General features: G+C 37.7%; 2 protein-coding genes across 34 annotated transcripts in view; one reads left to right on the top strand and one right to left on the bottom strand.

Annotated features, from left to right (window-relative positions):
• Positions 1-8,293, bottom strand: part of LOC132192381 (calcium/calmodulin-dependent protein kinase type 1) — a 49,535-nt gene extending 41,242 nt beyond the window's left edge. The window contains exon 1 of one of the 4 annotated variants that reach the window (XM_059612316.1): positions 7,942-8,293. In XM_059612316.1, coding sequence (XP_059468299.1) covers positions 7,942-8,054 — 113 coding nt within the window. In that variant the 5' untranslated portion in view covers positions 8,055-8,293. The remainder of the gene's footprint in view (positions 1-7,941) is intronic. The other 3 variants (XM_059612315.1, XM_059612318.1, XM_059612317.1) reach the window with 3 other exon arrangements.
• Positions 8,294-9,979: 1,686 nt separating this feature from the next.
• Positions 9,980-13,922, top strand: part of LOC132192806 (calcium-activated potassium channel slowpoke) — a 45,835-nt gene continuing 41,892 nt past the window's right edge. For 22 of the 30 annotated variants that reach the window (XM_059612963.1, XM_059612966.1, XM_059612959.1 and 19 more), the window contains exon 1: positions 9,981-10,619. In XM_059612963.1, coding sequence (XP_059468946.1) covers positions 10,302-10,619 — 318 coding nt within the window. In that variant the 5' untranslated portion in view covers positions 9,981-10,301. Of the gene's footprint in view, positions 10,620-13,922 lie in introns of all 30 variants that reach the window. The other 8 variants (XM_059612964.1, XM_059612967.1, XM_059612969.1 and 5 more) reach the window with 1 other exon arrangement.

Below are 13,922 nucleotides of genomic sequence, written 5' to 3'. Positions count from 1 at the left end.
ATATTTCTGGAATTAAAACTCACTTTATTAAAAAACAATGGCAATAAGTGCAATTTTAATATAATTAAAATAAAGTATTAGAAAAGTTGGTTAGAATTCTAAATTCTAAACGGAGTTTCTCACATTCTAGTGAAGAATAATTTATGAAACTTGGAAGGCCTAAAAAAATTTACTTCATTTTTATTGTGATTGACATTTATAATAATTATTTATAAGCACCTTTTAGATCTTTCAGAAATTCCCTTTTTTACTTCAATTACATTTTCTTTCATTTTTTTTACTATAAAAAACATTAACTATTTTTTTTTCAATATCTTATATTAATGCGAATAAGAATGAATAAAACCAATTTTTAGTTCATAAATTATGTATGAAATCATCATTTTTTTTCAGAACCTGGTCCAAGTCTGAACAATTTTAAACGACTTGCAGCTTCTCTTCAGACGAAACATTTAACCCCGACTTTGCTCTCTAGATTTTTATTATGATTCACCTCTGGCCCACGATTTAGACGGTCTCCGTGCCCGGCAACGAAAGGCCAAATAGGGCACGGCGAATATCAAATTGCAACTCGAGCGGCCAAACACGCTGCCTTTTTTTATACACGTTCTCGATTAAGGGCTCCGCTGCAAAGTTGGCACTCTCAGGTGTTAGCAATTTAGCAAAACCGGCCAAATTTCCGCAGGCCCTTGTCAGTTTTTCTCGTCACAATGGTTATTGCACAAAATTACACACCCTTTTGATCAAACATAGAAAAATTCCTTCCGCGAAAAAGGAATTGCAATTTCCCGGTCGACCCACTTTTGCGCATCCCGACGCGTAATGGGCTCTATTAAGCATTATTTAGTCTGTTATTTTTTTTATGCACATTTGCGTGGTGGCTAAACGTGTGCTCGTAAAACAAACGACCTGCTCGGAGTCACCCGACGAGAGATGAAAAATGGAATCGAGCCTTGTATTTAATGTGCAGTAAAAACGCAACGATTTACTGCGCAAGAAGTATTCCTTCGTACATGTATGAAAGAGCAATTACATTTGAACGCAAGCGAGAGGAATAAGACGTGGTTGCGTGTTCAAAAGCCATTTCTCACTACGACGCTTCTGATCTTACTCCGATTTGGATTGCTTTTATTTTAAATAATGGTGCAAAAGATGTCAACAGTTTTTATTACTTTACCCTGTGACGTGCTGAAAAAGGCAAAAAAGTAAACACAGTTCATAAATTTGTAATTGTGTTGTATAAAAGTTAAAACAATAGAAATTTTGCTAAAATTTATTAATTTTATAAATTTTTAATCAAAGGTGATAAATCAATATAATATTATACTTTAGACTATATTTAATAAAAATAGTGAAGATAAAAATTAAAAATTATGTTATTTTATAAATTATAATTTAATGTTTAAGTCACACCAATTCACAAAGACGGCGACAAAAAAGATATAAAAAACTTTCGCCCTATTAGCGTGACATCTTTGGTTGGCAAAGTTCTTGAGCGACATGTCCGCAATAAAACGAGCGAGTTTTTGGTGCGCGAGAAAATAATTCCTGACTCGCAGCACGGCTTTACGGCCGGCCGCTCGTGTATTACTCTCCTCACAAAAACCATTGAGGAGTGGACTGTGGTGCTTGATAAAAATTCAGGAGCCCACGTTCATGCAATCTTTCTAGACTGGGCAAAAGCCTTTGATAAAGTGCCTCACGAGCGACTACTCTCAAAATTGAAATTTTACGGAATTGAGGGTAAATTGTACGGCTGGTTTGAGAGTTTTCTCACCGGCCGCTCCCAGCACGTCGTTTTCGGCGGCGCCAAATCGGCTCCCTGCCCAGTGACCTCAGGAGTAATCCAAGGAAGTGTGCTCGGCCCAATGCTTTTTAATATTTTCGTGGCCGATCTACCAAGTGTAGTAAAAACAAATATCCAGCAATACGCTGATGACTGCACACTCTACAATACTATTGAAACGGCCAAGGACGCTGAAAAATTGCAAGATGACTTGGACAGTGTGGACGCATGGTGTGCGAACAATGGAATGACGCTCAACGCCAAAAAGTGCAAGGCGATGGACATTACGCACGCGAGGAGCACGCCGGACATTGCTTACACAATTAGTGGCAGTGTTCTTCAATATGTCGTTAACGAGCGAATGTTAGGAGTTAATATATCTAAAGATCTCAGGTGGAATCACCATACGGACGTGGTGCGCGCAAAAGCAGCCCAAACTCTCGGCTTTGCTTCAAGAAATTTGCACGGGTGCACTCCGCGTGTAAAAAGAATTGCATATCTCACGCTTGTAAAGCCGGGTCTTTTTTACGGAACCCCAGCGTGGCACCCGAGCACCGACTGCACGGCCAAAAAACTGGAGAAAATCCAAAAACGGGCCCTTCACTTCATACACGGCAAACACCTTCCGCCGGTAAAGGAGCAAAAAATAATGCCCGTGGAAATGCAGCTCCTGTACACCGACCTTTTATTTTTTAAAAAAAGTGACCACGGCGTGACCGACTTTGACGCGAGAGCGCGAATAACTACGGGGCTAAAGTTGCGAAGCGACGACAGCAACTACCCCCGTGCGCTGCAGCCAGACGCGAGAACAAAATTCGGACGCGAGGCGTTTTCTTACCGCGTCGTCAAACCGTGGAATGACACGCCACCCGCCTTGAAAGACTGTACGGCGGCACAGTTTCCAGCGCTGTGCAAGGCGTATCTGTGGCAAAAACTTAATTCGTAGTCCCCCTGACCAATGGCTCTAGCGGCCGGTGCGCTCTTCTTCGAAGGAGAGTGCGCTGTGCTTTAGCAAGTTGTTTGCTAGCGAAGAGCCATTTCTCCATTCACCCCTCTAACCAACATTCTTAACATGTATTTTCAGTATTTTTATTTGATTTTTTGTGTATTGACTCGATGTAAGATGTTGTGTATTTCATGTATCTGAATGGAGAATAAATAAATAAATAAATAAATGTTATTGCTTAAAATCCTTACCACACAAAAATATTATTGGTTTGAAATACTTTCAAAACATGAAGGTTTCGCTTTTTTAATAAAATTTTGAGCTTAATGTTTGATGTGGTGATAATATTCTTAATAATTATGATAATATTTTCAGTGAAAATTTACATTGCATAACATTTTAAATAAAAATTGTTATTCCTGCTTTAATTTATGACATGCGTGTCATTAGCATATTTTTCACTCAATTATTTTAATGAGCTTGGAAACACCTGCCATTGTTCTCTAAAATCTCGCAATCATTGTGAGAGAAAGATAATATTTTTGGTTCCATTCCAAATTATCATCCGAGACAAAACAGATCCGAACATTTCACGAGAGGGCTCTTCTTAATTAATCCTGACGGCCAGAAGAACTTCTGGCGCCGCTTCAATTCAATCCACTGTGACAATTACTCTCGGCAGCACTTTTATTCCCACTGCTTGATTAAACCAGAGTTGATTAGCCTACAGAATATAATTCTACCGCATTTCGTTCCGTGGTCGGCTGCAATAAAAAGATTAATTTCCTGGCCGGCCCATTTTTCCGATTTCCGCCGCCACATATGCTTTTAATCAAATTACCACAATTATACATATCAAGGCCTGCAACATTACAAAGCGAGTCGCTTTTCCGGCCGACAGAGCGTGCCGCCGCTTCTGGCTGCTTATATTGATTGATTTTCCAGTCGTCAGCAACACCTTCCTCTTCGCTCGAGCCCGCTTTGTTTGCGCCTGCAAGCGCTCGATGCACTTTTCTTTGTTTCGCCCCAGCCTCTATATTTATAAAAAAAAAAGATTTCTGCGCGGTTAAAAGCGCCGTCTGCACTAACAGGCGCAATTTCGCTTGAAATGAGCGGAATTACGAGCGCTCTAAATGAGGCGGTGAGGGATGAAAAATAAATAAAAATGGGGGCCATGTTTGGTTTGAAACGACCCTTGCCAGGACACGATCGATAAACTGCCGCAATTATTTTTACAAGCATTGAGTTCAGCAAAGTTTTTTAATCACTTGAAAAAACACTGTGAATTTATTTGTGGAACTCTGCAATTTTGATTTTTATTTGCTTAAATTATTTTGCAATATTTTAAAAAATAAATTAAGTTTACTTAAATTAGGATAATTTATCATTTTTTAACAAAGAGCAACCAAGAATTTAAATATTTTTATTAATTTATTATTTTTTTGAATTTTTTTTCTTAAATTTCCTTATAAAAAGCTTTAATTGTAAAAAGTTGAGTAAATTATCAATTATTTTCCTGAAATTCTATTAACAAGGATTTTTTTGTCCAAATATTCAAGAGGAATTTTGAACGGAATTTAATATAAAATTGTTAATAAACTTCTTATTTTCTACTTATTTTGGTAAAAATGAAATTTTTAACAACAAAACATTATATTATTTATTAATCATATAAAATTGGCATCATTTTCAAGCACAATAAAAAAAATGCCACCTTCTGATTTCCATTAGACATAATTTGCGTCTCATTTATTTCAATGTGAAATACCATTTGACGAGTCGTATTAAATTGAAAAAATAATATCGCATGCCTGCAGTTTGACAGATCGGGCGTTAATAAATTTCGCCGTGGTTAAATTTGACACGCGTCTGAAAACATTACGAAAGCAGCAGGCATCTCTTTTTCTGACTGTCCGAAGCAGCTGTTCTCGTTTGACGCACGAGAACTTTGATTTTGCATGTGCGCCTGCCCGCGAGTGAATAATTCACCGCGATCGACGGTGTCGGTCAAACAAAAAGCTGCTCTCATTAAATCAAAAGCGGAATCGACAGGCTGTTTGAAGATAAAAAATATTATTATACAGAAAATCATATTTTTACAAAAGATAAGAGCTTTCAGATACAGACGGAGCTATAATTATTGACGGGGATTAGCCAGTGTCGATATAAAGTGGCATGAGGACGGGCTTTGGGGCAAATATTCTTTTTTGTTATCTGCCTGCGAGTGAGCGAGACGGATTTATTTTGCGAGTGAACTAACGTGTTTGCCCGACGTGCTTAATCCGAGAAACTGGACTGGACGAGAGTTTTTTCGGCTTGATAAGAAGAAGTGGAATTTAAATTGGATTAATTGTAATTGGAGAGCGAGATTTGGAATTGATCTCAATGTATAAATTTAATCTGCATTCTGTATATTCTAATTAGAGAAACTAGTTGTTACTTTTGAAGCCAGCCATGAGAGTGTACTTTTGTGGGTAATAAATAAATTGATTCGAACACCTGGTGATTAGTATGAGTCACGCATACACCGTTGCAAAGGGAGCGTTCTGAGACTGTTCCTCAAAATATATCTTTTAGAAAGAAAAAAAACACCGACTTTTAAGTTTTTAGTAAACCAGTCTGGAAAAATGAAAAATGGCGTTTTTTTAACTAAATTATTTAATCAAAATTACATTTTAGGGCATTAAAGGAGTGCATCATTGTAGAGATGAAACGATTTATAGCGAAAAACCCACAATAAACTAGAAATAATTCTAGGAAATCAAATTATTTCCTCAAATGTGTTTGATAATCAGATTAAAGAAGTAATTTTGATGCTCAATACTGAGACAAGATGGATGAAAATATTGAGATTGAAATAAATCATGTTTTTGAATTGATCTTATATATTTCTGTCCGAAAATGGCATTTCTCAATGTTAAATTCATCATCAAAACTTTATTTTCATACCAAGCCCATAATTTAATTCAAACCTTTTTAAGGCCAAAATATTTTTAACACCCCACTCCAATCTTGCAAGACCTTTTCCGGGTGTATTTGATAAAAGTTTTTACATTGAATTGCGAGTTGATGATTTTGTAATTTTTTATGTCGGTTAAAATTCAATTAGATTAAGTATTTCTGTTCAAAAATTAATCTTACGTGGAGTTCTGAGATTAAATGAAATAAAGCAAAGCTTTAAAAACGAATAGGAATGCCAGAATTTTTATCTGAAATATCAATTCTCTCAAAATAGAAATAAATTTATCTTCAGGAAATAATTTTTATTATTAAAATTATAAGCAAAGGGCAAACATTTCTAATTTTGCCAATGCTCAGTTTTTATATTGCACAGTATCAGAATTTCTTTTTTAGTTCACTAAACACGTTTTTTTTTTTCAAATTGTGAAATTAAAAATATAAATTGCTATTTGGATCAGTCGTCTTTTACAAAAAAGCGAAATCAGACTCGCGCATTGTATTTTTGGTCTGCAAAATAAATTGATCGACTCTATTTCTGTTGGGCGTGCGTCCCACTGATAATGAGCGTAATCAGCGGCGCCAATTTTACACGCCGCCGCGTGTATAATTTTTATTGTGTTATATCACGCTCCGGCCTCCATTATTGCACGTTACAAAAATGGATAAATGTGTGTCGAGATTATGCAGTCCGAAAGTGGGACTTGTGCGTTATGTGTTATTTCAGCGGCGGTCAGATTACTCAACAACAGCAGTTGTCGGCTTTTTTCAATCTTTCCTCCTTCTGCGGCTTCCCCTGTCGACCACCGACGAGGCCTCGGAAACAACTCTAAATAGAGAACGGCTGATCTCTAATTATTCTAATCCACTCCAAACAAACTTTGAAATGGATTTTATAGGTAAAAAGAGAAAAAAATAAAAAAAATTGAAAAACACAATTTAATTATTTATTATAGAATAATTTTAAATTGTTTTTCAGTAACCAAAAGTTTATTATAATAAATTGAAATATATTTTAAATAATTTAATTCTTATTCATGTATTCTATATTCTTTTTAATCTTTTGTTGTAAATAAAAATATTATAACACATTTTCAATGTCAACGTTTTTGGATGAATTTTTCCTTCTTAAAATATTAAACAAACTTGCCGCGACCCACTTTTTGCCAGCAACGAACGGGTTGTGAGCCAAACGAGCAATTAGCAACCCTCGCGTCTAACAATTAACTCCCCCGCCAAGACTCATTTGAAAATTATCCCCACTCCATCCCCAAAATGCTCAGTATCGACCTGCCTAAAGATCATGGAAGATAGCACAGCCATGACCGAAATATTATCTCACGCTCAAGCAAGCAAAAATTTGACTTATTTCAAATTCAGAAAAATTTATTTTCATAAAAAAATGAGGAAATATTAATTTAAAATGAATTATTATTGTTTTAAAAAAAATCCCTTCTGCTAATAGCCCGGAGTTGTTTTGTCAAATTCGGAACGGTGTAATAATTCGTGCCGCAATTAGTTTCGGTCATAAATTGAGAAATCAATTTCTCTCGTGCAATATTTTATGCAAATTTACGGCGGTAAATCAGGATTTGCGCGTGACCCGTCGGTTCTATTTAAATACGCGGCAATTGAATTTTGGTGTTTTGCAACCGGTGGGCGCTAATTTACATTTTTGAAGTGAAAATATTTGTTTATAATTTAAAATACGTAGAAAAATTCTGTTAAATTTTCACCAAAAACATTGTTGAAACCTATTCAGGTAAATTTCGAAATATCTTTTTTATAATAAAAATTTTGGGGAAAAAATTATTATAATTTATAATTTTTCCTGTTTTTTTTAGCTCTAACGGTTTATTTTTAACTTCAATCACTTCTCAATGAAATTAAATCCTTTCTTTTTAGATTTGCAAATTAAAAATAAATTAAATTAAAATATAGAAATTGAGAAATTATTTCAAAATTTCACTCAAGTTCTAATTTTCGATCCTTTTTCATCCTCTTTTGGGAAACCACGCCCCCGCCGACTCGTCCGAAGCGTCAGAATCAGCTGTGCCGCGTCCGAAGCGCGGGCACGGACACTTACGTACGCCTCTAGAGCGATCGACCCCCGGACCACCCCTTTTTCTTTCTTTCTTTGGCTCATTCGCGTCGAAAGTGACATTAAATCGGGTTCGGCGATTCGAAGCGAGCCTGTCACGCATGAAAAGGCCGCGTCCCGAGTGGGACGCGTCCGGGACGAGGTACTCACGTTCCGAGCAGCTCCTTGAGGTGGTACTTGTCCTCGACCGAGGGCACTTTCTCGGCGTCCTTGGCGTCCTTGCGCTTCTTGGTGGCATCTTTCTTGCCGCCGAACAGAGGCATCCTGAGTGTGTCCGGTGTCAGGGTGGTCGGACGTCGTCCTCGGAGGCCACGCTCGCCTCCGGCCCGGCCACGGGGCCGCTGATGTCCGAACGCGCACGGGCCGCTGGCAGACTCGCAAAACCTACTGCTCGGACCTGCTGCTCTGAACACGTCCGTCCACTTGGCTGCTCTTTCGCACTCGGATTTGCTTTGCTTTCAAGCTTCGTTCGCCGCTCGCCCGCTGCGAGCAATCCGACCAACACCAGGCACCTCCTGCACCGGTGACGTCAATACTCCTTTCCAACTCCGAGCCCAACCTCTGCTCGACATCTAGCGGCCCATTCCGAACCACCAATAATTTAAGCTGGTATAAGTATTATTTAATGTAATTATTTTTTTAATTTTAATCAAATGTTCAATTGATTCAATTCAATTTATTTTTTTCCCAACAAGTCAATCAATTGAGAAAAATTTGGTTGGGAAAAATTTAGTCTGAAAATGAAAAAAAAAATATTGATAATTATAAACAATAGTTAAATTTTCAAGTTGCGTGCTATTTAATGATTATCATTCAAATATGCAACAATTAATTAAATATACCAGGGAAAAAAGCACTTTATAAGTTCCAATTAAAAAAAACTATCAAGTAATAAGATTCATATTTGATGAATATATTAGCATATACAATTATGATTAATTTGTATTTACCTGTAAAAATCTAAAATAAATCTATATAACAGAATTATCTTGCAGTCAAATTAAAAAGAAATTTTTTAAATAAAATTTAAATTAATTGCACGTTATAAAAATTTTTGTTTGCATAAATAAGAAACATAAAAAGATATTGTTATAAATCACTATTTGATCATGATATGAATTTTCTGCATAAGAAAAAAAAATATTTTGAAATATAATTTATGTAATTTTTTTTTACACAGGGACCACAGGGCTGATCATGATATATTTATTTATGCATGACCTATGTTGAGAAATTTCTTTACACGGGGCCTATATATTCAGAAGTTTTATTATTTATTGTTGTTTATTTCTACAAATTTTTACATCATATTGTTTATATTCGATTTTAGAAAGCAATTTAATTATTTCAAGAGAAGGAATTGTTGGACAAAACGGCACCACCATTAGCAAGAATTTCGCTAAACCTTTTCTGAGATAATAAAGACCCCATCCGCCGCAGTGAGCCTCGGTTGACTTGGTTTTTGTTCTTATCCCTCTTTTAGTTTTTTTCCTTATCACTTATCACAAATTTGTCCACAGGTATTTGGGAAACTGTTCCGCTGGGTAGGTTTTAAGGGCGTCCGGAAGAACATTCCAGGGCCCAACGACCCTGAAGAAGAAAGCGTCCTTTGTTAACCTGCTGCGGAGAATTTTTTGTAATATATTCAAAACTTTTAATTGCTAGTTTCCAACATAGATTGAATTTGACAGTATATTTTATCTCATACTTACAACAAATTTATTCTATCAGCATGTATGAACGCAAAATTGAATACTTTCAAAACTTTTAAAAGTAAATATTTTACTTTTCAATTTAAAAAAAGGATGTAACAGAAATGTTTTCTTTATTAGGTCGCAAGAAATAATGACGCAAATTGTGGCCAAACTTAGTTACAATAATTTTTTCTAATGAAATAATTTAAATAACATCGAAAATCATCCAGATAGTAAATAATTTTTCGATCTAATCATACCAGGAATGATTTTGTGGGTAAGTTTGCCACGTCTCCGGAAACGGAGCCTTCGGAGTTTAGATAAGTTGCATTTACGAAAGAGCCCTTATTCTAGTTCTGCGGGTGAGCACCGATTGTTGTGTCGGCGCCTGGGACTGACACGGAGACTGATGCGAGGCGCCAACGTGAGGCTGGTGCCGCAACCACGCGGCCCGTAGAGAGGGAAGGGGTGCCGGTCGGTGGCGGTGGATAAATAGGACACTGGGTGAGTCGAGCGAACGGCAGCGCGCACGTCACGGCCGCCGCTGGCACACCGCGAGTCCCCGCCGGCTAGGCTGAGCAGCAGCCAGAGCGAGCGAGAGTGCGCAAATTCGAGGGCCCGGCTATCGATCAGGGGAGCGCACGGGCAGCCGAAGTGAGATAGAAAGAGAGAGAGAGAGCGAGAGCGACCGAGAGAGCGCAAGAACACGTCGTCGGAGGGTTGGTCGGACGAAGCTAGGGTTGGTTTTGGGCAGCGGGGCGTCGCAGGGCGATGGGATAGCCCTGACGAGAGCCGCGTTTGCAGAGCAGCCTGAGCATGAGCGAGGCGGCGTCGCCCACCACCACCGAGGAGCCAGCCGTCGACGACGACTGCCTCAGCGTGCGAAAATGGTGGTGCTTCCTGCTGTCGAGCATCTTCACCTTCCTGGCCGGGTTGGCCATCGTGCTGCTGTGGCGCGCCTTCGCCTTCCTCTGCTGCCGAAAGGAGCCAGAGTTGGCGCCCAATGACCCCAAGCAGAAGGAGCAGCGCTCGCAGCGCCAGAACAAGCAAGAGTTCGAGGGCACCTTTGTCACCGAGGCCAAGGACTGGGCTGGCGAGCTCATCTCGGGCCAGACCACCACCGGACGCATCCTGGTGAGTGTCCCGAACACGATTTTCTCTTCCTTTATCGCCGCACATGGCGCCACTTGCCAAAACAAAACGTTTGACCTGGATTCCTGACAATTAAAAAAAAATTTTCTGCATAATTTCCTTCTTTCTAATTTTTCATAAATTTAGTTTTACAAAAATAAAAATAAAAAAATGAGAAGTTCACGTGGTTAAAGGTAAGATCAACTTTTTGAACTGATAAAAAATAGTTTTTATAAAAAAAATTTATTCAAACTTTACTGGAAACAACTTTCAGAGCACTTTCAATAAGCAAAATAAGTTGAATCATTCACAACTTCAATCTGGATTATAAAAAAAATTACCTGGTTAGTGGAGCTTTTGTTTTCAATTAGATTTTAACAATATCTCTATACAGTCAAAATTCTTCAGGAGGACCTTCAGACAATTATAAAAAATAAAGGTGCAGTAAATTTTTATAATTCCAAGAAATCTTACAGCGAAAAAGTGCAAAAAGGGGCAATTATTATGCAAAATTGTATATTGTATAGACTTTTTTATTCATTTATTTTTTTATCAAAACCTTCCCTTTCCTCAGATTGGCATAGTCCTACAAAAGGTTTGCAATGATTTTACAATTACAATTAAAATTTCTTCTCAATAATATAAAAAACTTGGTTTTCACTCTGGTATATATTTTTTGCAAATTCAATACTATTTTATATTCAAACAAACGAAAACGTTTCTTCCCATTATGAACAGTATTTTGCGCAACACAGGAAATTCAGCAATGAAGTAGAAAGAAAAAAACTACCATGGAACATTTGAGAGAGTTATTACAATAAGTTTTTATTTGGCACTGTTAGTTTTAATATTAGTAGCTTTAAATCACATTTTTTTTTGGCAGAACAAGCAACTGTCCTTGAAATTTATGGCCACTTTGGCTTTTTTTGATCACACTGACGTCAATTCTCCGCCGTTTCTTCCACTTTTGTCCGGTCGTAATTTCTCCCCCGGTCAACCGCTTCCTTCTCTCATGCATTATTTCTCCATCGATTACGATAACGTGGCTCATAATTCATCGGTTTCGCCGTGCATGAGAGTCAACGGTTGGTTTTCTTTTCTACTCACGTGACAAGCCGCGCTTTAATCAGACTAACTAATATTCACTGAACTGCTCGGCAGCCGTCCTTTAATTAGACCCTCTAGAGCGAATGTCTGTATTTATGCACAACAACAAACACATTATCCCGCAGGATGGATGAGAATTAAAAGTAAAGGCGATTCGTAGTGTAATCGATCAAGTTGAGCGTGATACGTTTGCATGTTGCAGGTGTTCTCGCATACGTAATGCAGGTTAATTGTTCAAATGGATTGTTTCGACCCAGCCTTGCGTCGGCTCTGTACATCAGAATTAACTTTTTAGGGCACGCCCCGACAAGGCCGGACTATTTTAATTTCGTGCGCAAGTCAGTAAAGTTTGTCCAATTGACACTCGTAAACCGCGGTTGATTTTGTGCCTCTCGAACAATAAGATGCTTGATAACTTTTTCACCCTTGGTCTAACAATTTTAAATGAAGGGGGAAAAAGAAAGTCATTTTTTAAACAGAATATTTTTACATTAATTGATGAAAATAGATTGAATAATTATTTTAAAAATCATTAGTTTTTTGTTGTCATTATTCGGTTCTGTTTTATTTGCCTATAGAAGATAATAATAGTGTTATTTACATAAATGAGTCACATTACATCCTGTAACAGATGGGCTGAATTATGTCGTAGATTACTCCTGGGCTCATGTTATCGTACTTGTCCAACCAACGCTTCTTATCTTTTCCCAATCTCCACGCGTGGCCGCACCGCAGTGGCGGTCTGAGGCTTTTAAATTACATTCGATTTCAAGTTCACCACAATTCGCATGCAGGAATTTTTTTAATAATTATGAAAAAGACTAATTAGATCTTATCATACTTAATGGTTTTGTTTTTTTTAAAAGAGTTATCAAAATCAACTTTTGTCCACTAATATTATTTGTAAAAAATTTTGAAATATCAAAATAACAAAAACATTTTTTTCTAACTTTTTTGCAGCGAAAAGTAGCAAAAATTTGTTTGCTAATTTAATCGTGCTTCAGAGCCCAACGCCACTGGCAACCTCTTTTTGGCACGGCTCGCTTTAACGCAGTGTTTGATCATCTTGCCACCCACTCGCACACCTTTCCATCAACACACCCAAAAGTTTATTACACCCCAACACCCGGTAATAATCACGCGTGCTGCTTTCGGCGTGCAAAAGTCATTAAAATTTTACGATGATCAGAGATATTTACACACCAGAATTATTCACATCTTTCCTCTGATAGCAATAATAAGATTTTTTGTCCAAATAAGCCGCATCCGATGCCAAGATTTTGTTTTCATCAAATATTGGCAAATTCGAGACGAGTCTCTCTGTTAATAATATTTCAACCCGTCGACGACACGTGCGTTTCCCGACAATGGAGAACACAAAAACTCTTTGCTCAGGCTGTCTGGGATCCGATTCCGCTGTGAGAACGGCTGCACCTGTCTTCACAAACGCGAATAAAACGTCAGAAGCTGTTTGCTGATGATAAAATGGTTTCGCGAGAAGCTCGAATTTATGAACGAAACGCTTCGATGGGTTGATTGCGAAACAAAAGCAGGGAAAATTTCAAGCTGCGAAGATTAATTCGGAATGAAGAGCCAATAAGAGTGAAATGAAACAAATGAGGGAAGAGTTAATAATTGGAAAAGACAATTTTTAAAGTGAAAGTTAAGTAGATTTAATTTTTTAGCTCATCACAAAATTGGAAGGGTGAAAATAAAGATTATTGATTAAATTTATCTCCACATAATTAAGCATCAATAAGTTTTCTGGAATTTTTTTACCCTTAAATATGGTGAAAATAAAATTAGTTTCTTGGAAAATGAAAATAATTCTGAAACAAAAGTGTTTTTTTTTTGCGATGACCCAATTTTTCTGTTCTGTTTACTGCGGGAAACCAAAGTGCACTTCACTTAAATGCGCATTTTATCCGTCGTCCCACTTTTGCCTTGAAAGAAACGCACTCTCATCCGAAGCAAAAGATGAGCGAAATAAAAAAAGGCACGTAACAGCGGCGCGGGTCAGACTCGACTGCAAAAATGCCGCCTTCTCCAAAATCGGGTCGCGTACCAACAAATTGATCGACTATTGATCCCCGTGTATTCTGAGCCTGCTATTGATTTCCCGCTGGGGGGGGGGGGGGGGTCTCAACCGGCATTAACTTTTAACGCTCGACTTCAATCCGGCGCGCTAAACCCTTTAAC

This window comes from Neocloeon triangulifer, unplaced genomic scaffold (assembly GCF_031216515.1).
Source record: "Neocloeon triangulifer isolate White Clay Creek 2 clone unplaced genomic scaffold, ASM3121651v1 ptg000003l, whole genome shotgun sequence".
Lineage (NCBI taxonomy): Eukaryota > Metazoa > Arthropoda > Insecta > Ephemeroptera > Baetidae > Neocloeon > Neocloeon triangulifer.
Note: the sequence above shows the minus strand (reverse complement) of the source record. Positions and strands in the feature narration are given on the sequence as shown.